We start from the raw sequence: 26,567 nt of genomic DNA on the forward strand, positions 1-26,567 counted from the left end.
CATAAAAAAGAACATCAATGGCTAAGTCATCACTTGTTTTAAACAAAATCTTTTGCAGTTGCTGAGGTGACATTTTGCTGCTGTTTTTTTCTGACACAAGATTTTCAAAGTAATGCTGTCAAAGCAGTATCACCATGTCATAATTTTTCAAGACCACTGATTCACATTATCCATCCAATTTCTCTGCTCTTTGTGTAAAAGTTTAGCATGCCCTTAAAACAGAAGCTTTTCCATAAGATTTTGAAAAATCCAAGTCCGGCAGACCCAGGTCCTAGCCTAGCAGTGAATATATATATATATACACACACACACACGTATACCCATAGTGCGGAGACATTTTTGTAGGATAAATAAAAATACAGATCATCTGACACATTGCTACTTGACTGGCTTCCCATAAACAAGCACTCCTGTTGTTTGCAGATATGGCAAACCCTACTCATCTCTGCTTCTGGCACGCACGTAACTGGCAGCGAGGGAGATAACCTGTCACAGAAGCCTCAGTTACAATAATTCTCCCAGGTAAAATTTGACAGAACAAATCTGGGATATGCAGATTGCTATAAAAAAACCATCCAAACATTACATGAATGTAAGTGACTAAAAGAAACCATAACCATCTTTAGAATAGCATTTTGCACAAGGATTCAGATAGACCAAATATATAAAAGATTTACCTTCCTAATTAGAATACAATAATCTTCTGTTGCTGCAGGGAGGGGTGATGCGTTTGTTTCCTTGCACAAAACTATTATTTGATCCAAGACAGAAATGCCCTGTAAGGTTGGATTTTAGAACTGGTAACAACATTCCCTTTTCTCAAAAATTCCTGGTATGGCTTTTGCTGAAATCCATTGCCTTAGAGAATACTTTTGCCTAAAATGTGACTAAAATTTTTGACTATGAGAAACAGGTACACATTGCAGCCATTGGCTTTCACTGACATTGCAGGAAACACCACAAAGTATAGTGGAATGACAGTAGTATTTCATCTGAGGCACACAAATTGCAGTGTTTAGGTCCAAATATATAATAAAAATGTGCTGAAGACTGAAAAGTAGCAATTAAAGAATGCACTTTAAAATAGGGCAGTTCCCTGTAGATTTATTTTAAAAGTAATTCAGCTCAACTTGTGATGCTGAAAACACTGTAGTGTTTTAAAGCTCTACTGAAAGTGGCCACTTGCTTGTAGTACTACCCCCAAGAACCAATTTTTAAAATGCATACTTTTAATAACAACAGTGTCTGCAGTTTTACTGTATTTATCAGCAAAATTTAGCTTAAAATTAGTCTGTCACTTGTTAATGTGACAACGGTAATACCATCCTCCTAACAGCGGTGTAACGAGGGATAGAACCAGCAACTTTAAGAGGCAACAAGACTTCCCTACTGCTCTTAGTTCCATTTTAGCTCTGCAGACATAACGTAATGAACACAAATACTTCCCAGTGCATCTTCATTATATATTATATTGCTTTCCAAATTCTCATCAGTGACACCAGTGAAATAAACAAAGGATAAGAGGATTTTCATTGTCATTGAGGACATAACATAGCCCTAAATATCCTGAAAACTCAGAGAGAACTTTTTTTCATCTTTACATGCAAAAGAAACGGAAAGGCAAAAAAATACAGGTACAGTGGTTTGCTGAGCTGTCCCTTGGCTAGTGGCATTCTGCTTCCCAGAACGTTTCTTAACACAGCAGACCAAAACCCAAAATCTGGGATAAGGCACGACGTTCCTGAGCCACACTCAGCACTATGTCCATGGGCTGATACGCACACCTGAGGCATCACGCCGCATGGCAGGGCAAAGTTGCTGCACCCTGTTAGAGGCAGAGAAGGCCCTAAATTAAGGGGGTGCACCCTGGCACCACAGCATCGTGCTGCTTTCTCTCTACAGTTGCATGAATCTGGCATGCCAGATGTGTGCCCCAGCATGTGACAGATCCTGCTACTGGGAAAGATGTAAAGGACCACTTAGAAGCTTCTTTGCAATCTAACCTGAACGTTCACATGAGTCAGTTAATTCACCTCAGAATAGGAGATACGGGATCAGCTGCACGAGAGCCCAACAGCAATGGCAACTCAACTAGACTAACAGTCATCGTGTAAGATTTGGAAAGTCAGCAGCAAGGTTTAATGACCCTCCATTGTCCCTGATGGAAAAAATGCATGACACAGCCTGAAAGCGCACTACAGCATCCCAGTAGTTTTATATCCTCGAGCTGAATTGCAAAGTTGTATGCATATCCTCTGAATCAGCACACGGGCAAAAGAAACAATTCAATCTGCAAAACATTTTAGATCCTCACCACTGCCTGAGATTTAATTACTGCACAATCTTCTTATCAGAAAATTCTATGGGAAAGAAATGTTTCAGTTCTTTAGTAATTTGTTAGCCTGCTATGTTTCTGAGTCACATAAAAATACTTTTAGGAAATGGGGGGGGGAGGGGAAGAAGATATTCTATTCTTTCTTTCAGGACTCTGAAATAACTGGTACCATAGCCTTATAGGTGCAAGTGTTTAAGACTACATATCCTGCATAACCTTTGGCTCCTCCACTGAAAATTCTATCTCCCCAAAGTAACTTAGAATTAATAGCAAATTCATATTGTAGGTAATTGAAATGCAAGCAAATTTGGCAACAACGCACAGATGAGAGAATTTAGCTCTGCCAGTACAGACTTTTCAAGTGTTTCATTTAACCTGAGTACACTGTCAATTCTGCTCAACTTCAGCCAAATTCTGGCTGTAGTGAGTTTTCGCATGGTTAGTAATTGACAATTAAACTGCTGGATTTTCAACTTTATTTTCACAGATAGGTAAGGACCAATTCCAGCCCCTCCTGTGCAGTTGATGATAGCTTTGGGGGGTGATGCACTTGGGCCCCAGCTCCCAGATGCCTTATTACAACATACGTAGAGCACAGGAAAGGTTATACTACGGTGGCCTCTGGAGAGATGCTAAGCTGCTTTTGAGTTGCAAACACAACTCAAGAAACCCCTGCTAGTCAGCTAAGGCAGCCTGCTTTGTGCTGCAGTGTAGAATAAAGAAGCCAGAACTAGAGTTTATTCCAAGCCTAAGACTATTCCTTCTTTAAAAAATAGCCTTTTGACAAAGTTTATTTCTACTTTTATATCACACACAAGGCACGTGTCTAGCAGGCAGGAGCACCACTGAGCCAATTTACTCTGCATATAATAACATCTAAATTATTTAGAAAACAACCCTGAGACAATGTCTTTATACCTACTTACCCTAATCCTATAAAAACATATTGGATTGCACACCATAAAGGAAATTTGCTTTCTTACATATTGCTAAAGTTTCTTTTCTTCTTTTTGTGCTCATCATGCATAATCCTGTCCTCCAAAAAACCTACACGCACTCCAACTTTCAGTATAATTTTTCCCAGTCACAGAAGGAACATTACGCTACATTCACCCGAAGAGTAATACACAGAGACATCTTGACTTTGACCCAGAAGACATATCTTCAGATCTCAGCACAAAAGGGTTTTTATTGCAATAGTAAGCAATTTCAGAATAAAGCAGAAGTTTACAGCTTTATCTGAGAAGCCATGCGCTGCATTACAGCACTTCAGAGAAAATCCATTAACAGAACAACATTCAGTATTATTGAGAGAAGGGGGGAGGAGGAGATCGCTGAACCGGTGCTTCCCAGCTGGCAGTGGAAGTAGCAAGTGGAAAAGCTGGAGATGAATAAGCTTTGGTCTCTATTACCTAACTTAATAAAATAAAGGTAGCTGACTTATTAATCATCCTGATTACACCAGAGGGAGGCTAAGATCAGCTACGAAATGGAAAAGGCTCTGTTAAACACTGTACAAAGCGAGAACTACAGGATGTGTTCTCCAAGCAAAGGCAAATGTAGGGTGGATATGAAATATGATGCAGCCAGTTGGTGGCAAATGTCCCTCTAGTCTCATTATTGATTTATTTACTAATTTTGCAACATAATTCAGAATGAAACATTACAGTGCCGAGATATGAAAGGGAAAACGGCAGAGGGGAGGTGGACCGAAAGGCCAGGAGCAAAATGAACCCATATAACAGTGTCAGAGTGCGCTGAGGCAAAGAACAAGGCAGTTATGGCAGTACCTGTGACTACAGAACATTTAATAATGGGGAGGAAAGTAAGTGCTAGCTGTGAAGAGTGCTTAACGGCAAGTTCACTGCCACCACCCCAATACACAAAAAGTTCAGTCACCTGTAATTAGGCTTAATTCAGCAATTACATGGCAAAAATCATAAAGCAAGGAACAGTACGGTACTTCTCCTATGGGAAAATTAACAAGTCTGAGTGATTTATATATTGCATCTACATCCAGCAGGGCAGACATGCTCACTTTCGACCAATTCATGGACCGAGGAGGAAAAAAATCCCATTGGTGCACTAAGGTTGAATATTTTAATACAGTCAAGAGTCTTTCAGAGGCACTGCATTTCCAAACAAGTATTCTTAAGGCAGCCCATCCAAGAGATCCTTGTGTCTGGCTTTACTAAAAGTACCAAGAATGCTGGAATCACAGTGATGCCTGATACCACCTCATTTCATTATACACAGTCACATCTTGATAAATATGGTACACTTCAGAGACATTCACTCATCCTCCCAATTACTGAGCATACCGACATTCTAACAAAAAAGAAATAAAACACAACGGTATACACAAGTGCCACGTAAAGCACTCAGATCAGCTGTCCCTTTTAAATGCCACCAACTGGCTTCTGAAACTGAGATTAGAAAACATCATTTGCTATATTGTCAACAGCAAAACACAACCGAAGAGAAATCATCCACGTTCTGAAACACTTCCCTGTGGAAGAGAGGACTGTGCATTCCAGCCCCTATATATAAAATTTATTATCTCATATACTATGATTGTACATAAAATTATATACGATGTACAATGTACATGTGATGTATATTATGATATATAATTTACAGCAATATATATTGCTATAATATATGACGTTTCTTTTAAGTAGACCACAGCTTCTATGCAGCAAAGCAGAGCAGACACTTTGAGAAATTCAACTTTATATGTTAGCAGGCTGAACGCTTGTATTCCAAAACACTCACTCAGTATATCTCTGAGGATCAGCACAGGATTTTACATTTGGATTTTCTAGTTGAAAACTGACTGGTCACTTCTACATGGCATTAGAGTTTTTGAATGTGGATTTTCCTTAACTATGGAACTGCCCCATTCTTTTATAAGCATGAAGGTATTAAAGGACTGCAGCCTATAACAGGCCAAAATACACATGAAGAAAAGTTCCCTGGAACATGTGCTATTTCCAGTAATTTTTGTCTTGAAAGGTAGGGAATAACCTCTATTAAGATACGCACGATACACTTGAACATCCAGAAGATCAAGTGGGTATCCAAGAACATCTGCAACTGGATTCCATTTCCAGAGGCAGGTCTGGACAGGAGGCTGCATGCACCTAAATTCCTCAGCCCAGGACAGTGAAAAATGCTAGAAAAACACAGAGGGAAAGCAGGCGCTAAAGCCCACAATACGCAGCTAGCACAAGCATTTTGGGATCTCTACCTCTGCCCCAATCTGGGCACCACGATTTGTCTGTAATGAAGTCAAAATACAAAAAAAAAGGAATTGCCATGAAGACCACACTGAGAATACAGGAAATTACAGAAACTTCTCGATGTGGGAAGTCAAGATTTCAGTGTTTAAATATTATGCTTATTACATTGCTTTATTATTAAATAATAAAGCAATGATCTATTGTGGTATCTATGCACATTTATTGGCAGTATGAGGTGATTCCATCAGACTCTCTTTCCCCAACGAAAGATTCCTACACCACCACTGGGAGATTTTCTTCATATGGACGGAAAAGAAGCTCTGTTCTTTCCAGGCTACTTTTTACTGGAGGAAAGAAGAACATGGGAAATCCCATTTCATTTTTGAAACTGAGAGGACAATACTCATATCATTCTTCCACAACTCCAGAGCAGTCCAAGTGTAGCTAAATGTGTTTTCCTTACCCACCTGATTGGCTCAGAAAGCATACACACTTCAAAAACTAGTAGCAGTACCACTAAAAATGATGCCCAAATGGTTTGGGCTAGCTCTAGTTCGGGAAAAGAGAGTTCCCTAAGCAGCATTGCTTCCATTTTGTAGGCTGTAGGGCAAATCCAGCCTTTTCAAGAGAAATGTCTATGGAGTATTTCAGAGTACTCATTTTCAGCTGCTCCATTACTGTTTCAGAGAAAATGATTTGCCATCTAAAGAAGCACTTAATTCACAAGACATTTCTATTACCTACGGGATGAGAGAAACACAAGTCTTCCGTGGTAATGAGGCGTATCTAATTTCCGCTAGAGGTTTAACTTTCAGTCACGTGAAAACCAAAGAACTAAATGCTCTGAGCATGAAGTTGGCTATTTTATTCTAGTTGAAATGCTGTTCCTTGCCCAACAAACTAAGCACTCACAAACACTGCTTTATTTAAAGAATACCGTGTCGTCTGCCTTCACCAAGTTTTCTGAAGGAGCAGAACACACACTGAATTTTCTACTAAGCCTCACGCTGTTTTCTCTGTCATCTTCTGTAGCGGACGTAAATGGACCTATCTGAACAGACATAATTAAAGTGGGTGAGAGCAATAGCAAATCTGACATTGATGTGCAGTCCAGAGGATATGAAAAGCTTGTTGATGAAATTAAAGCAGTTGGAGGAAACCCAAGGTGCTTACTGAATGACTGCAAAGGATCACAACACTATCACAAATGTCAGCTGAAGACATACCCATTGTATTCCTCAAAAAGCCCAAACTTCTAAGCCAAATAGACAGTGATGTTTTAAATCTTTTCTTCTATGGTATGCTTCCTTTATTTGGACCATTAACCAACATACATCTCAGGGCTCTGCTGAGTAAGCCTTTGCAGTGTGGAAGAACTAAACTATGTATTTCTTAATACCTTGTATCCACTCTCAAGTGAAAATTACAGGCAGCTGAGGAGAATCTGTAACAACTTGTTCTCCAAAGTTGTCTCTATCACTATTTATTTTATTGTGAAAAATCACTACACACTTCCCTAACATTCCCCATCACCAAGTATTGCAATTGGTATTAAATACTATATTTTTCAGAGATTAATATTTATTATTACTCCAGTGCCAAAAAGAGAGGAGAAAGAGCCGAATAACCTCTGTAGTGCCTAATTTAGTTAATGATACAGTCTTTTAATCTGTTAATGAATTATACAAAGTGTTCTGATTTTATAAATTGGTGCATGATTTGAATGGTTCAGAAACCTCTTGGGGCAAAAGTACTTTAGCCTGAGAAGGTCTCCAAATTATTTGGTTTCCCTTTACACGTGGTCGTATCCTCCACATAGTGCATGAAAAATCACAAATTCCTATTATTTTGTTTGTATGTCCTGCATGAATTATTAAAGCCTTTACAAAAACATTGAGAGCGCAATCTTTCAAGCTTCAGGAGGAAAATCCAAGAAGTTTGAAGATAGCAATTAAATAAATATATTTCTCTGTGAAACAGAGAGGTACACATATACAAAATTCTTTCTGAGACTTTTGCTCTCTGAAAATATTTTTAGTAAAGACTGCAACAACTTAAAACAAGTTAATGCAATCTCTTTTGGCAAAAGTTGTCCTTAATGCTTATCCTTAGAAGTGAAATTCTCATGCTATACTCACTAGCCGGCCTCACACTGTTCATGAAGGTAAAGAGTTCCCAAGCTAATTTTGAGAACTCAAAACCTGGCTGTACTTTTTATTTTTGTACTCATTCAAAAGCTTCATTCACTGTGAAATATTTACGCATCTGTCAAAGACTTCCACGCACAAGGGCCAGAACAGCATGAAACAAGTTTTAAAAGACTCCAACCTGGCAGAAAAGAGTTTTTTTGAGAACGGAGACTGAGGAATGTGGCTCTGGGCTGTTTTCCAAGACTGGCAGGATATGCCAGCTATTCCTCTGGGCCCCAGAGGAGAGGAGTGAGGGTATGGTTATGGCACAATTTATTGCTGAGGCACTGAACACTGCTGAGACCTGCTGGGAGCTAGAAACAAGCTGCTCCAGTGTTTGCAAAAGGAGATTTTTGCAGGGATGGTGAAAGGGCCACACGCTATCTGCTCTTGTCTTTGCCATGTCACCCATTGTAGCGTTCACACTCTCAGCCCCACGACACAGGCTTATTCCACCCTGATTTAAAACCACCTTCTGTAAAAGATCTCTGTATTTTTGTGGTGGCTCCAGGATACTACAAAACTGGGAGGTTCTCAAACACAGCCTAAGTCCAATTTAGCATGAAATCTGTCCTATGCCACGTAGAAACACATGGTACAGAACACGTGTTCATCCTCTCCACTCAAGATAACAGCAGCCCAGGAAGGCCACAAATTACAGTATGAAGAATTTGTACAGTGCAACACGCAAAGGTGAACTTGAAGGCTTAGGAAAGCAGAAATAACTTCTATTACTGTCACTAAAAGATACATTCTTTTTCGTCTCTTCAGCCAACACCAACGCCTGACACTTTTGGAAAGCTAAACCTTATGTGTTAAGTAAGCAGACTCCTTTATTATTCTTAGCTCTAGGAAATGGAGTCCCTGTGAACATAGGCTATTGCCTGAACAACTTAATTAGTGTTTCTGATGTTAGAATCTATCAGAGCAAACTTACACCTCACTCAAAACAGAGAGAGAGAAGGGGAATATATCCTACATCTCCAGAAGCAAATCCATTGATATTTTTTCCTAGCCCAGTGAAGACATCAGCCATTTAGACACAGCACAGTTCTTTTCTAGTGAGTCATCATATCGTCAACCCTAAGGTATTTCAATTTCTGTGAAGTAAAGGTATGACAGCAGTCAGGATGGAACCGACCTGTTGAAATCTGAGAAATGCCATTCATCACCGATTAAAGTGACAGAAGAGTACAAAGATTGTTTTTAAACTATTTTCTATAGTATTTACTTTCCCATCTTGCCTAATTCATGTTTATATGGCTGATGACACAAAGTACAGAAAATTGTCCTTGTCTTACAAAAAGAAGCTACAAGTGAAAACCCGAGTCCTGGAAGCTGATGATGTCGTGATGTATGAGTGCTAACAAAACATACTTGACCAAAAGGATTGTAGCTGTCTTCCAGTATAGTAAAATGCATTGCTTTTATTGCAAAGCATTAATGTTTCCAATTACCACCCCACCCACCCCCACCCCATCACAACATTTTATACCTGCTAGGCCTGAATAATGACACCTTGTTACCAGTTTTTTGCAATTAAAATGTCATGTAATGATGTTAGTGGTATTAATTGCACCAGTATAAATTTTCTAAATTCTGCTTTCCCTTACAGCCACGTTGCTCAAATAAAATCACAGTGAAGCAATACAGCTCACTGAGAAAGCAATACAGCTCACTGAGACATGCTGCCCCAGCCTTTTGGAGATGTGCTTTATTTACATCCCAGATTTTGACAGCTGCAGTTTCTGTGCTCAGTGTTTGGAGGCTCCACTACGGGTCTATATTAGGGGCAGCTCTGAAGCAAATTTCAGTCTGCAAAGTGGGTGAATGCACAAGCAAAGGAGTGCTGTACCTCTGCCATCTCCAGAGGACGAGCAAAATACGGATTTGGAGGGGCCAGTGCTGTCAGTCCAGCCAGCTGGGGGCAGGGGGGGCAGTTGTGCTCCCCATCAAACCATCTGCTTTCTCATTTTCAAGTCTTTTGGCAAAAAGGGAGATCATGGCATAAAGGGAGCACTCCTCGCTGAATCTCAACACAAAACCAGGGAATTGTCTTGATATTTGTAGAGTAAATAAATTTTTTACCCTATGAGTTGTTCTTTGTTTTGTTCCACAAGGGTGGGAGGAACATTAGAGACGATGACTTGCATGTCCAACTGATTGACCACAGAGACCTGGAAACAAAAGAGTGAAATTCAGTTGGCGCTCCCATGCATTACATACTCCTGATACAAAAAGAATGGAATAATTACTTTCCTGCCTTCACAGCCATGCCCTGATAGATGGATTTCTCACTTCTAATTCTGAATAAAAGAGCTGGGAAATCATGCTTTGTTTGGCAGCCAAAACCAATGAACAGCAGGCAAAAGTTTAGCTAGAGCTGTAATTGCAGGACTACATCAGAATTAATGATTTTTAAGGTGGGGACTACGAAACCTCTTCTTCATAGCTTAGACTTTACTTACAGAATCACTGCTCTTGCAAGTGCCATATTCAAAATTACTTAGCATTTTGGTATTTTTTATGACTTGACTAGGAATATCCAACCTTGGAGATATGCAATTTTCACCAATGTAAATGCAAATACAAGATTAATTCAACGAAATCAATGGTACTTTTTTAGAAAATCACTGAGGAAATTGTCCATTTAGTTTGAACTTATCAGTGAAAGTTTTTATTTGAATCTCCTTTTTTTTAAGCTTCTCCCTCCATATAGCATAAAATTGTACATAACCATGTACATTTTACAACTTAACTTTTTTCTTTAATATGCCAGAAAAAAATTCTCTCTAATACACCCAATACTTGTGTGCTTTGTTTAAAAAATAAAATAAATAAATAAAAAATTCCAGGATTCCACCAAAGAACAGACTGACCTCAGAGCAAGTATCTCACACTAGTGTTTTCTGCTACAAAACCACAGTGTAACTCTTCTGTTTCTCAATGGCAGGTTGGACGGTCAGCATGCACAAGGGACTACATGCATGCTTCATATTCAGCAGAGATGGCAAACGCTGTGCGCATCTCCCGATCTAGTCTCCTGAAGCTATTTTTATCCCAGGAAAAGGCTGCCTTCCAGTGAAATGATTGCATGCTTTTTGCTCCCTTTTAAATATTTTTTCATTTTCTAATAGCTCTTTCTTCACTAGCACAGCCAACCTCCTCTTAGGTTGTGAAAGGAACAGTTACTGTCCCATACTAGTGGAGAAAATGTTTCCTAAAACTTGGTTTATGTCCATATAGACCTGATGGCAAACATTACACTCCAAACCTATACTCCCTGTAGAGGATTCTGGAGGTAAATTTGGAAAATTAGGACAAAGTTAAACCCAATACATTAAAAAATGAGAGTAAGCCAATTCTATTCTAAAACAAACAACCAACCCCCGATTTTCAAGAGAAGCCTGAGCCCTGTAAGCACTTCAGCAGGCAAGCAATAATACACACTTTCACATCAAACACTGCGTCACCAGCTTTGAAGCTTAATTTAACTTTAAATATTTAAATGTTCTTGAAATGTCATCAGATACACTGATCAGCACGTACAGACTACTGTGTAAGAAAAACTGAATTATAATGAACTCAAACTGAATTTTAGACTAAGATCATTGAAAGGAACTCTAAAGCAGTGATCAGATTAATAGAATTAACTACATTAACCAATTCAAGCAACCCCTATGCCCCTACGTACCGACTACTGCATAAATGTAACACTTAAAAAAAGGCAATAGTTCTTTTGATATAATTGTAATACAATTACAACTACTTGTTCATATACAAAAATACAAATAAACCCACATTCATAACAAGGTATAGTAGAATAGGGTGTTCAATAAAAGTCAATAAAAAGTTAAAGCTACTATAGTAACATTAACTTGCTTTCTGTCCACACTTGTAAAGGCTTCCATTTTTCAATTATAAATAATAGCATTAAGTTGAGGAACTAAGTCCAATTTAATTACATTGTAACAAAAGCTGGGAAAAACTGTTCCCTTCCACTGGAGAAGAGACAGAAGCATGCTTGGGGCAGAGGTGGGAGGTGTGGGAAAGCCAAGGCTACTCCTGAGGCACCACCATCACTGCTTTCTGCAAGGTTTTTGGGGCACAGTTATCACCCAACCCACCATTCCTTTAAAAGCTTTTGCTACTTCCTGTCTACTGAGAAAAAAAATACACCCAGGTGCTCTGCTCCTAAATAGCAGGCACCAGCCTCAATTATAGGGCTGGAAGTCAGCAAGTTCAGATGTCTCATGTCCATAAGTAGCTGAAGAACACATTGCTGGGAATAGGAAAGTTCCACATTAAATCAGAGTAGCAGCACAACCAACTGGAAGTCTTCAGCTGAGGCAGGGAAAACATATAATTGTTGATAACCACTAGCCTGTAAGCAACATCGCTTTGATCCCATGCTTCATTCACTAGGTACTTCACAATTTTTGAAAGCAAACAAGGCAGAGCCTACAGTCTTGATCGTTGTAGAGCACCAATGGATTCCTGGGAGTAGCTAATGCTGACAGCTCAATGAGGAAGGGGCCTTGGGACCCTCCTCCAAACCCCAACAAACATTTGATTAAAGATCATATCATAGTGAATGTTCACTATCCACACTTACTTAATACCTTTAAGTGCTTACTGACAGCAAACTTACTTTAAAACGTCATTTCTTATTTCTTTCTTTTATCTCACAGAAGATAAAAAGGGAAATTCCATCGCATGGAACCAAACTGTAGACCCACAGATGTCTGAACTTGAGCCATCCTGCCAGTCCCAGTCAGCAGGAACAGACCGATATCCTTCACTCTGACGGTCCCCTACAGCATGAAGACATTTTACCAATGGATTTGGCAGCTTCTGCTGCTCACAGAGCTGTGCAAGTGCTCTGAGGAAGCCTCCTGGCCCCAGTTCTGGAGGATACCTTGCTCTGATCAGGTTCTTCCCGGTACTGCCCCTCTGGTGTTGCCACACTTCTTTTCCCTAGACCTCCTCCCAGTGTAAGCCTATCTTCTTCTGTCACATCTTATTCTTTTGCATGTGAGTAATTAAACTGATTTCCTTCATCTATGTGCACTCCTTGAGCTTGTATTGAAAGGAGTAACACCTCCTAGTGTGAGAACCTGACACCACGGTGACAGTAGGACAAATTCTGATCAAATGATGAAGCCCAGGAACAGCTTAGTCTAGTTAGAAAGGATCTTCACGTATGGATCATGCTGAGTGCAAACCCAAACTTTCATGGTGGAATGGTGTCAGTCTGTCATTGTATCTACAGCTACTCTAAACTTTCACACCTTCCTCAAAAACAGAGTGTACTGCTCATCATCACTCACTCAGACAACCTAAAGATACCTCTATAAATTAATGAGACATACTTCACTTTCTAATTTTAATGTCGATACCTTCTGGCTATATTTTAATATACCATTACTGCATAAATTGCATGAGAATGCCCTATCATTTTGGGAGGTCAAGCATGAGGACATCATACATTATGTTTATTTGCTGAATTCCTGCATAACTCAATATACCAAGTATTATGGCTATCATCTGTATCATTTGACAGTGTTCTCATGAACTAGATAATGCACTTCATCCCTATGACATTATGCTAATATTAATCCAATCCATCAAGTTATAGAGGCTTTAAAGAAATTAAGCTTTGATAGTTTCTGGGACTGCACCAAGTCAATGTCCTTCACTCAGCCCAAACCCCCGAGCTCAAGGCCTAAAGGTGGTGCCAGTTTTGAAATGTTGCTTCCCTGAAAACTTGAAAGTACAGTTTCAGCCCAAAATTATACCTTGTGTCTGTCTCCCTTCTGGACATGAGTAACTAAGACATAGCCAACTAAGACATGGCAACCTTGGCTTTCCCCAGTAAGTCACCTGAATTCTACCTTTCCAGACTGTTTGCTGAGATATTGCCTCCACAGCATGATACACCAGATCTCAAGTTACATATTCACGTTAACATAGAATACAGCCCAAGTTAGCAAGTTTGCAGCTTGGCTTAGTTACTGGGGTTACCGTGCTAACTCTGCTTCACAGCTTTGATACAGGAGCTGGCTGCACCTTGCTGGCTTACGGAACAGGTGGATATGATCTGTAAACGCTTGTGTCCAGCCACTTGTTCGATACTTCTAATGCATGAAACCAGCACTTTCTTTGCTACCACCTGGGTTCAAAGCACCCAAAACATAACCTAGGTCCATGTTTAATGCAAACAATTAGAATCTAAATTAAACCGTTAATGATGGCCCCTTGAATCAATAAAATACTGAACCTCATGTCTAGTGTGGTAACTGAGATCAGTATCTCTCCTGTGAAACATGAGCACAAGAAAAAGCTTTATTTCAGTGACTTAAACAGATTAAGTACACACAGTTTATGGCCATCCTATAGGTCTGCCTGGAATAAAACTTTGTGTAGTGTGTGAATTTCCTCAGGAATTATTCTGTAAAGATAATGCCTGGCTCATACTTACAAGTACTTCTGCTTTGCTGCTCAGTCCTTTTCCATAATCGTCAGTTGCAATGACCTGAAACTTGAAATAGGATCTTCTCATATTTTTGAACAGCATAGCAGTTTTTATTAGCCCTGTGTAAGCTTCAATCACAAAACCTTCTTTACCATCCTTGATTGGAGGAATGATGAGTCTGTATTGCATGGCACTGTAATTCCCAGTGTCTTTATCATCAGCCTAATAGGAAAAGGAAAACAAGCAGAGGCAAATAAAGTAAACATGCATGCAAAGAATCATTAACCTTGTCCTTTAAATAAAATTGCATATTGGTCCAGCAAATCTCTTCCACTCTGACATTTAAAAAAGTAGATCACAGAGAGCAGATATTTCTATTACTTGAAATGGTTCATTTAACTTTGCTGCATACAGTTTTGCTTTTCCAGCAATTTCTTTCTCCTGTGTTGGCACATTAAACTGCTAAAAAGAAAAAAAAAAACACAAAAAAAAAACCCAACAAAAAATGCCTGACAAATATAAATGGACTTTTCAAGTCTGCAACAAACTAAACAGGTAAGAAGAGTTCAATTCTAAGAAACATCCACTGCCAAATTCTTGTCGACAATTAAATATTAAAGAAAAAAACCACCAGCAATACATTCACAAACTTACACAACATGAATGTCTTCGCTCTTTCTTCCCTCTTCGTAGAGATATTCTGCACTCTTACTGATTGAGCACATGTATTTTTGGAGTAATGTCATAATTTTTTATTAAAAAAAAAAAAAAAGTAAAAAGAAAGGATTGTGTGGCATTCCTGAAATGCTGCACAATGGATCCAATGTACAGACCCAGCATAGGACACAAAGCTGCCCTGGCATTCTCCCCTTGCTGAACTGCTGCAGAATTAGGACACAGTGCTGGCAGCAATGAGGCAGCCCTATGAGCTATGTTATGTCACCTGCCTTGTGCCTGACAACCCTGCGTAACCCTGTTATGGCTTCTCCAGACCTGCTCCTTTGTACAAATGATATTCCTGTTCAAAAGGTAGTACCCATATTCAGATACGAGTGTTTCTGAGGACCCTTATAATGCTTTCATGTCCTCCATTATGGAAGGGGTCAGCGAGATGGTAGTTAATTACCGCTTGTACATTTGCCCACTCATTAGACTTGGGCACTGCCTCAGCATCTGGGACACTTCAGCATCTATTAGTAGGCTTTTATCAAAATATTGGCATGACTTCTTAAGCCTGTAGCTTAAACTAATGTTGTAGAAAAAACACTCTTAACTTCAAAAAGATGCAGGTGTCTGTGTAAAATCTGCACTTCACCATGACTTAAAAACAAAACCATCGCAATCTAGTCAGGGTTTATGGCTGCATGAATAGCTTACCATGATAAGCCACTGCCACCTACAAAAGCATTATCTGTGCAAGGTCATTAAGCCTTCAGTAAACAGCCGCTGATCATCATTAATTGTTTCCTCACCACCAGTGGACAAGATCTATAAGGTGGAAACTTAGTAAATTACTAACTCCTATTTTGTCTTTATTTTCTGATAATTTTCAGGGAATACCAGTGAGGAGATGCAACAAGCAAATCTACGCAGCTCAGTGATTGCACTGCACACCATCAAGAGATACCCACACAGATGAACGATCCAGGTACTCAAAGCTGTATGTGCTTTCCATGCTACTCCAACTGCTATCAGACCAGATGGAATAGATATAACTATACAGCGCTTAAGCAATAATATCTGAGCTGGTTTATCTAGAGGTAGCAAACATGTTTCATATAGCAGACTGCTGCCCTGCTGAGCTGCCCAAAAGATGAGCTCCCACAATGACCCTGGCTGCCACTCATCACAGAGACAGAACTGTTTAAAATGGTCCTTGCATCCTTGGTAAATATTTTGTTTTCCTCTAAATTGACAAAGCTTTATCTGGCTTGGCTACGAAAAGCATAAATATAAAACGTGTTAAAGTGTTTGTGTTCTCTGCTTCTATAACATTTTTATAAGGCTTTTAAAATCAAGGTTACTACCTCTTGGGTGATCTCAAACCCCTTTATTAGCATTTTTAGGAAAGATGGGGAAGGTTAAAAGCTTTCTGAAATTTACCTTATTCTGTCAGTCAAAAGGTAAAGATAGCAGTGAGCTTTTCCACAGCACTCCTGCTATCCAACTGGCATGGGTAAATACAACCCCAAAACACCACGAAACCAGCAGACGGGAGCTTGACAGGTGGATTTTCAGGACTAGGCTCATTTTTGGCTTTAGCTTTGACAAGTAAATTGCTGAAGGAACAAATATATGTGAAAACAAGCTATATGGCACAAGGAAGCGAGAAAGTGGCTGTACCTAAAAGTCAGGTTGATATGCAGGTGCTAACAGTCATTACGGGCTGAAAACTAAATGTGAGCACTCAGCACCGAGCTCAAGTCAGCCCTTTTAAGAAGTGCATAAATGCCTGATTTGCACAACAGGTTAACTTCATTCCTGCAGCAATACAGCTTCACTGACCATATCAGAATCTTAGTCCCACCACAGTTTGACCTCATGTGTTCTTAAATTAGCATGTCGTGGCAGGCTGATCTTGGCCACTTGCCCAAGGCCCACCCAGCCACTCTCTCACCCCCTCCTCAACAGGGTGGAAAAGTTCACGGGTTGAGATAAGGACAGGGAGCTCACTTATCGATCACTATCACAGACAAAACAGACTAAACTTGAAGAAAATTAATTTAATTTACTGCCATAAAATATATTTGGATGGTGAGAAACAAAGACAAAACTTAAAACACCACCTCAGCTGTGTCTGGCCCTGGAGCCATTGGAAGGGGCTGTGCCTGGCCTGGGGCAGCCCCAGCCTCTCCTCCCAGAGACCCCTCAGCTCCTACCTGGGCATGGGTACCCTGTACACATATAAAAATCAGGTATTTCTTTTCAAGTATCTGTTTTTAACTAAATGCAAAGGAAGTCTTAAAATTACAACTAAAAGATTCCATGTGATTACTGTTACTACTAAAATTGCTCTGAGTAAAGAAACAGCAGGAGACACTTGAATACATAAAAAATAGTATTTTGCAATCCAGCTAAAAGGCCGCCTATGTGCCACCCAAGAGACAAGGAAGAAACCTCTTTGAAAATTATTTCATGGTGATGCAGACCAGCTAAATTTTTTAATTAATAATTTCCTTGCCTCATACCTAACAAATCACTGTGCATGCATCTAAGTATGGGCAAGTACAGAAAAGACAAGTCTGGAAAAACCCACTGACCTATCCACACTCAGCTTTGCATGTTGGTAATGGAGCTGGGGGGAAAAAACCCCAAAAAATCCTGGAACCCCATGTGGCATGTTCTTTGGGATGTGAGGCATATAGCATCAGGGAGGGGAGCAATATCTGATCTGGCTCCTTTGGAGTCTGCACTGTAGTGAGACAGGATTTACAGCAACTGCCCAGCTAACTGGCAAAGGCTCTCTGGAGTTGCCATGCAGGATGAGCATTACACCCTTTCAATAAAAAGCCAATTTCTTTGTTAAAATGAATTTATTAGAGTGGTTCAGCTGGGCCATAAGGCTATCATATTTTTTAATATCAGCAAATTCTTTCTGAACAGAAAGATAAGACTTTTAATAGTAGTTTGTTTCAATAACAACAGAAATCAATTTCACCTTCAGCATTTCACACTTGTATCTGTGTGAAACTAAGGACAAACAAAATTTGGATCCAAATTAGGATATTGATATTGCAAGCACACACATTAAATAAAGTCAGGCTTTCTGAACAAATGTCAAAACACTACTGTAGTTGCTTAGAAGTAACGGTACGGTAAGTCTTGCAGCTGAGTTTATGCATGAAACTCCCAGTGAAAGAGGCATTTTGAAATTTTAAGCATGCAGCCTCTAAAAGCCTACATTTCAGACGCCCAAAGCTGGTAGACAGGCTACAAGTTAATTTTCAGAAGTTCTGAGAACTAAATGGCACTTTCCAGAGAAATCAATGGCCTCTGTATCACTACAGTTCAGGCTATTTCCATTCCAGAAACCATCTACACACAGATGAGCAAAGCCAGGTGCAAAACAGCCTGAGGAACTCGTAAAAATCACCAGATTCCAATTCCAAATGTTTTAACTTTAACTTTGCTGTTTCTATTCCCCCCGCCCCCCTTTCTCCACTCTTTATCCTTTGATCAAACCTAATTGCCACCCAGTGCAACGTTCAGCTTTGCAGGACCACCAGAGAGAGCTTGTGAGCTGCTGACATTAATGTACCAACTCCTTTAGTACAGAGTAAGGATGTTTGCTATTCTCGTAATTTGTCCTGAAGGTAAATATTTTTGACACTTTATTAGGAAGAGATATACGACATCTCAAGAGTTGCATTATGACTGTCAAAGAAGAGAAAGAGCTATACTTAATCTTAATATTACAGCAGTATATCTTCCTTTTGTTATGTGAAAGAAATATAGATGCCTCCTAAACTCTGCTGTGATTGAGTACTGATAAATATGTATGATTTTAGGAATTACCAGGCCAAATTCAACCTTCCTGTAACTGAGCGTAAGCGTGCTCACACAAATGGAGTTTCATCGGCATCACTGCACGCTGCCTCCAGCCCTTACCCATCCTCTCCCATGGAGGAAGAAGCACAATTGTTAGGGTGCTCCCTAACCCCATCACAAAACCACATTACACCAGCCAGGTATCACCTGAAATATGCTGCTTTAGGCCCTAGCATTGAGGGTATTTACTGCAAAGTCATTAACAGTTATTTTTTATAATTATATTGGCAGCTATCTCTCTTGGAGAAAAAAGATTAATAAGCCAAGTAATCTCGGTAACTACATCCCCTCCACAAGGACTGCCAGCACAACTCGTGGCAAGCTATTAGAAACGTTAAAATTCCTGGCACTGCAGAGGCAGCCAAGAGACGGATGCTGTCAGTGCAGGGTTCACTCTCAGAGAAGCAATGTCTAATTCAGCCCAGCACCACAGCAGCAAATGGATGAATTGTACAGCTGCTTTGCTGCCAAAAAAAAGTGCTTTTAACACATCTGTTCCCTCAAAACAGAGAGGAAGCAGAAGGGTACTTCCTGTTTAGTTTGGTTTTCACCTTTAGGAGGACTGAGAGGGAAAAAAATATTAGCTCAAGTATGGAAATATAAAGGACTCACTAGAGCTGAGCCAAGCTGCATGTCTAGAAGACAAGAGATGAAAATAAATGAGCTGAAAACCAGGAGTGATGGAGATCCCTTCAGTGGTGCCTCTGTAACCAGTTACAGTTTGTCTTAGTATGTGTTGTTCTGGTGTAATTAATTAACACAAGACTTGGGTTGCATGTGAGCACCTCACACAGCAGCTGTCCCTAAAAGCTGTCCAAATATCTCACAGCTGAGAATTTGGTGGAAAGAACTCTGTAAAGGAGGTTAAGTTTGAGAAGCAGATGCCAGGAGATGCAAAGCTACAAATTTCCAAGGCAGACTATGGCAAAACCAAACTGATGACCATGAGTTTGAAAGTGCTAGAGACAGGTAGCTGTGAAAAAGAGCACTGTAGTGAAGAAATACAGGGGAAAAAGAGGGAAACTGCAATAGCTACAACAAACTTACTGGCTTAAGTGTCTATACAATCACAAACCAAAACCGCCTCTAAAACAGTACAACGGCAGATGTGGCTTCAGAGCTGAAAAATATTCAACAATCTGTAAATTCCTACTGGCAAAAATGGTCTTGCTCTAAAAGCTATTTTTTGTGCCAGCAACTGATTGGAAACAATTGAACCTGCCATCTGCTAGGAAGAAGAAAAAAACCCAGCAGCCCAGTCCCATTCATTTTATAAGCCCTATTAGCATCCTCAGGCTCATGATTAAGGGTGACTCTGCTGGGGAGACTGGAAAACGTTTAAAATTAACAATTGCATTTAACTCTAAGCAGCTAGTTTGAATTTAGCTCCAGCTGATAAAGATAAAAACTGTAACTGTCTGATGATTATGCAATAGCTTCAGGAGTTACTGTTAATGAAGATTTTAATGCTTATCCCAAAGAAGCCACTGACAATTCTGGTGGCAATATCATGCCACATGGCATTGCTTTTACAAGTCTTTCTAGGTGAGGGGATAAATGCCCTACTGTAACGCTGTGATTGTGCAGCCATAGCTATACCTCACACTGTGATATTCCCCGCAGAAATCTGCAGACTTGAGAAATGTAAAATAATCACCTTTCAAGACTGCTGCATGGAACCAAAGATTACCTAATTCATGCCTTAAATGCATCATTTGTTAGGCATACTTGCAAAGGCACACCAAGAGGAAAAGAACGGACTCTGCTAAGCATATTGTTGATCACTGATGGGCCTACTCCAATTAAACCCCAGCCCCACGGAAACTTCTGAGAAATACAGGTAGTAAGAAAAAAAAGTGAATGAGAATTGTACACTTTTTTCCTCCAATGGTGACAAAAACCCCAAGGTGTGGAAACATGGATTGATTTTGATAGGCTGTCTCATGGGAAAATTGTTGAGTAAGGGGTGTTCCCAAGCTTCTATTTTAAAAAACGTTAGAAACTGTCCTGATTTCAGCTAGGATAGGTTTAATTTTCTTCTTAATTGGTGCAGTGCTGTGTTTTGGATTTGATGTAAGAACAATGTTGATGGCACACGGATGGGTTTGGTTGTTGCTGGGTAACGTTTGTACCAAGTCTAGGACTTTTTGGTTTCTCAGGCCCTGCCAGCGAGAAGGCTGGAGGGGCACAAGGAATGGGGAGGGGACACAGCCAGGACAGCTGGCCTGAACCGGCCAAAGGGATATTCCATACCATTAAACATCATGCTGAGTATATAAAGCTGGGGAAAGAAGGAAGAGGGAACATTTGGCATTATGGTGTTTATCTTCCCAAATAACCATTACGTGTGATGGAGCCCGGCTTTTCTGGGGATGGCTGAGCACCCGCCTGCTGATGGGAAGCAGCGAATGAATTCCTTGTTTTGCTTTGCTTGCGTGTGCAGCTTTTGCTTTACCTGTTAAACTGTCTTTATCTCAACCATGAGTTTTTTCACTTTTACTCTTCCGATCCTCTCCCCTATCCCATTGTGGGGGAAGCGAGCGAGCAACTTGGTTGCTGGCTGGAGTTAAACCATGAGAGAAACATTGGGTTTATAGCATTTTCTGCTATACCAATAGCAATTAGCACTCAATACAGTAGGTTTACATGTGTGTGCTGGGAGGGAGGGCAGACCACACAGTTGATCCATGGGATGGGATGGGAATGACCCAGCATTGTGAACACTCCAGGTATACTTCCCCCTTCCAGCCCCTGTAGAAGGTACCTTAATCTGGAAGGCACGTGCAGGACTAACAGTCTTAAAAATGCTGGAAAATGACATAGTAATTGAAATAATCTACTATTACATTTGAAAAAAAATCACAAAGGGTAGTAGTAGTTTTTCTGAAGGCTGCCAAAGGAAAAAAATAGTACTGGCTTTTATAGTAAAAAGTTTAGCAAGCTAACATATTCTATAGAGATACATTCTTTGAAGTAAATCACCTGTGTGCTTGGAATTACTGTATTATTATTCTTAGCAGGGCAAGCAGCTTCCTGTCAGAGGCCAGATGTTACAGCAGATGCGCGTTTCAGGGTGTGCTGTTGTAACTGCAAATAGGCTTCAAAGTAGATTTTCACTTCTACCAAGTATGTTTTCTCCCTACAGATTACTCTATGATTCATAAATTATATTTTAAATAATAAAAGATTGTGGCTGGCAAAGCAGTTTATTTTCACACAGAAGTTGTTCTCTTGTGTACATACAAAAGCAAAATTAGAGAAGGGAACACTTTGTTTTTCACAGCAGAAGGCTGTCTCAAGGTGCCTCGGGATGGATCTCACTTTTATAGAAACTTGCCACTCTGAAGATTTACTTATTATCCCACAGAAAAAGGAAGTACCAAAATAAATCTAGAGGTTATATGCATGAATAGAAAATAACCGAAGATTTAACATGGATGAATATGTCTGGGCAAAAAAATAATCCTGGTATTCTCTCTGTATGTAACACACAGCCATTACCCAGATTTTTAAACATTTGTTTTACTAATTGCTTTAGGGTACTGGGCAACTGCTATGATAGATTGCTTTCAAGGATTACAGTTAAGTGAAGAGTAATTGCTGTTCTCTTGCATGTCATTAAGGTAAAAAAAGCATAAAATGGCTTTATTTTATTTTGCTGTTCTGCATATTAAGATATTTAAACAGTAACAAAGATGAAGTTCTATTACTAAGCCTATCAGAAAGGGGCGCAAAACACAGCAAAAGTCTGAAATGAAGATGTGATCAACCATACTGTAAGAACCAAGTTTCCTTCAGGATGAAACTGCATTTCAGACTCCAGTGGCTCCTACCATCATCATCAAACCTCTCTGCTGGCTTCATATTACAGCCATTTCTATCAAATACAGGGTCAGCCACTTCCAGAGACTGATTCACTGGCATTTATCTTGTCAAGCTTCCTTTTCTGCAAACATTTTTGGTACAAAAATACCTTTATAAACTGAGGAGTAATTCAGAAAAAAGCCCTCTTAGTTTCTTTACTAGAATGAGGACCTCAGATATTTCCTCGTTTAAATGCACTTCAACAAACGAGAAATATTAATAGTGTGCAAGTAACATTTAAAAAGAAAGGGCTAATAACATACCATTATAGTGAAAATTCAATTCCTACTAGTAATTTCCCTAAAGATTGTGTTGATGTTCGTTTTTGTTTTTATAGAGCAGATTGAAAATATTGTGTATGTGGCTAAAGGAAGTCTAGTTCTAATTGTGATGAGAAAACTGGGAGTTATATGGAAATACCAGTTGCAAAGAAAAACAACTAATTCTAATATAACAAAATGCAAAACAAATCTCAAACCACAACATTCATAAATCAGTAGTTATGAGTATTACATCTGTTTAAAATTAATATACACATAACAAAAAGCACAAAAAGGCCTTTAGTCATGGAAATGGGCTCATATATGTTGAAAATTCTGTGAAAAAAATGAGAATTGCAGAAAAGGGGAGCAAGCATAAGAGGTTATTACAGCACCAATCCCCATCAGGACTGTCCAACACCTGAAACCTTTTTCTGAGCACCACCAGAACTGTAATTGAAGTGATTATCCAGACTTCTGTTCTAGCTGTTCCCCCACTGCAGGCACAACGTAATCATTGCAAGTGAAAGGGAAACCCAAATAAGCAGCAACCAAGATGTACTGCAGCTGTCCTACCCACCATGGCTCCTGACTGCCCTTTGGCCTTGCATCAAATCACCAACCTGGACTCAACAGATCTTATCTGTGCATTGTGTATCCTTGATAGGCTTTAGAGGAAACAAGTAGGCTTAAAAAGATGGCTGTGTGAAATTGCCTGTAGATTTGAGATGCAATAATCAAACTCAATCATCATTTCCAGAGAAATGGTATTTTAACACAGCTCCACATTTCCTGCTGAGCTATTAGCCATATAAACATGGTCTTTAAATTGCAAGGACTAAAACATTGGTTTAAAAGTGCCATTTGAATAAATATGTTCTTTATTTATTTTCCAAGAGACATTAGTACTTTTCAGCTTTCAGAGGACACTGGCCTTAAAACAATCATATTCATGCAGAATAATTCATATGGTATATCATTAACCAAATTAACTCTAATTAAAAGTGACTTTGATAATGATTTCTGGCATTCTTCTAAGCTCAAGGTTCCTTTTTATCTACTTATAGTAATCTTTCTAAAAACCTAGAGCAAGACAACATATTATCCTATTCTAAAAGATTTTATATTCAAATAAATATTTTCAAGAGAGTGGTTGCTGCTGCCAGAAAAACGGCTGCACCTTACAGAGCTGGGAGAAGCAATCCATAGTATTTGTCTTAGTCACATACGTAAGCATTTTGATGATGATGAGTGTTCATATAATATTTTATTGGCCTATTTGTCTCTAAGCTCAGTTTGTGTGTAAGATTATGTACTCAGTACTAGTTTTCTTCTCTCCTGCATTTTGTTTGTTTGGCCGATGGCAGTTGCATTATTTCTTACTCCCAGTGCTGCTCACTAGGCTGCATGGCATAATTAGCACCAAGACTCGGGTGCTTTACAAAATGTTTTTCAAGAGGGGAAGACTTGTGCTTTGATGGGAGAGGGGAAATTCTGATTAAGCCACAGAGTATATTTGACAAATTCATCTAAAACTGATTCATATAAGCTACTATATTAAAAGTTTATGACTACAGCAAATCATTAAATATGTTAAAGAGGAACTAATTGTGTTTGGGTTTTTTTTTTTTTTTATTTGAAAGCTGTAGTATTTGCATTGGGCCATAAAGCTCGTAGTCTTATCTTTATATAAATTACACTCATCAAAAATGGGGCATTCTTATGTGTAAATAATACCGTACAAAGACAGAGAGGTAGTTGAGAGTAACTTATTAAATGCTAAAATGAGACTAAGCTGGAGATCTGCCTACAGCTAAAGGGAATGTCATCAGGACACTAATAAGGCAGGGCAAAGCCTGAGCAGGAACTGCTCTGCACATACCCCTGCTTTCCTCTGGGAAAACACAGCTGCACGCCTAGGAAGAGAGCTGGGGGCACCTTAATACATGCCTTGGCCTGGACAATTGCTGGAAGAAGCCCCTGTGGATCTTGGTGTGGCAGGGATCGCCTGGAGGTAAGGATCTGGGCATAAACACAGCTGTTAGTCCTTTCCTGCAATACAAGCCCCTCTTGGTATTAATACCAATGTTGTTCTGACATTTCAGACTATTTTTCTTTTTAAACCAGATACATTTTTTAAAACTTAAAATATTGTTTACCTCTTGCTTGATGTAACCGGCATACTCTCTTTATAAAATAAAGACACAGTGAATTTCTACCCAGATAATAATTTTTGAACCTCCTTAGTGTCTACACTGTTAACCACGTACCATTTAGTACTTCCAAACTAACTTCTCTTGGCTCATCATTTCTATCTCCCATTTGATAAAAGGGAAAAATTATATTAGCCTAAACTGCCACTAAACGTTAACTACTGGTAAGTGCCTGCCACTATGATGATTATGCTTAACTAATTTAATTACAGTAATGGCAAATGAAAGCAGGCATACCCTGTAAATCACATCTAACTGCAGGAGCCATATCAATATCTAAATAGCAGCCATTCCTATTACTGCAATTAATCCACCCATCCATTGATCTTTTCCCATGGTGATTCTACCCACAGTGACTAGACAACAGGAGCTGGGTTGAAGCACCATGTTAAAACAGCTCCATGGTGCCCCAAAAGACCTGCCCACTTGTAAAGCTGCCCCAGCGTTTCAGCAGACTGAGCTCTCGATTGGTGCAGCCATGTTAGTATGGCCTCCCTCCTGGCCTCTGATGCTCAGCTCAGGAACGCGTTGCAAACTTCAGGAAGCTGAAACTGGACATATCTGGTATCTGAACATAACACGGAACAATGTGGTGTTCATTCAAACCCTCTGCTAAAGCCACAAACAGCTTTGACTTTGAGCTTTTAGGAGAAAGAAGAAGCTTCAAGACAGATCTTGGTTTTCTGTCATGATACTTTCCTCAAAAACGAATGCACGGATAAATTGTAACTGAAGTCAAACCGCTATCTGGTACTTGTGCTTAACAGGAAATTCCAGACCCTGATCTTCAGATGTAAAAGGCTGAAGTAGATATAGGTACACAGATTACCTCAACTCAGGTATTATCTATTTAAACCCTTCCTTTGCTTTCCTGCAATAGATCTAATTCTTATTTTCAAACAACAGTATCTCTTTCTGCGACTCCACAAAAAAGGCATTTCTTGCTAGCAGAGCCAGAACAGGGCTTCCAGAACTAGCATCTTCTGCCAGACTGCCAGAAGGCTCTTGTTGGGAAACTTTTCTTGTACCCATTGAGGCAAATAAAACACAAATCTGTGCTTAAAATAGAAAAATATAATTAATGACTGTGATTTTCTGTGAAGGTCTGCTGAAACATGGTTAACTAGTAAATTATGCTATAAAAGTTGTGTTACAGAAAACTTTTTGCTACTATATGATGCCAATTAAATAGTGTGCCAAATGGTTGCCTACCCAACAGTTGGGCCAAGTGTTCTCCTCAAAAAAGGAGAACTTTGCTGTACTTCATCACTTTCACATGAGAAGGTAAATGTAGGTGCTCACAATGTGAATTATCTTCACTCACAGCTTATTTATCCCTTTCCATGGTACATAACAGTTACACAACTGATGAAAAAGTAATGAGAAATATATCATTGTTACCTTGAGTTGCATTTTTATGATACAAATGCAGTAAATGGAT

The 26,567-nt window shown here is 39.5% G+C and overlaps 1 protein-coding gene across 8 annotated transcripts in view; it reads right to left on the minus strand.

Moving 5' to 3' along the window:
- The window catches only part of PCDH15 (protocadherin related 15), a 443,438-nt gene that overhangs the window by 37,123 nt on the left and 379,748 nt on the right, over window positions 1-26,567 (minus strand). For all 8 annotated transcript variants that reach the window (XM_056352005.1, XM_056352006.1, XM_056352009.1 and 5 more), the window contains 2 exons: window positions 14,248-14,463; window positions 9,855-9,943 (listed from right to left, as the gene is read on the minus strand). In XM_056352005.1, coding sequence (XP_056207980.1) covers window positions 9,855-9,943; window positions 14,248-14,463 — 305 coding nt within the window. The remainder of the gene's footprint in view (window positions 1-9,854; window positions 9,944-14,247; window positions 14,464-26,567) is intronic.

Source organism: Falco biarmicus, chromosome 9 (genome assembly GCF_023638135.1).
Source record: "Falco biarmicus isolate bFalBia1 chromosome 9, bFalBia1.pri, whole genome shotgun sequence".
Classification (NCBI taxonomy): domain Eukaryota; kingdom Metazoa; phylum Chordata; class Aves; order Falconiformes; family Falconidae; genus Falco; species Falco biarmicus.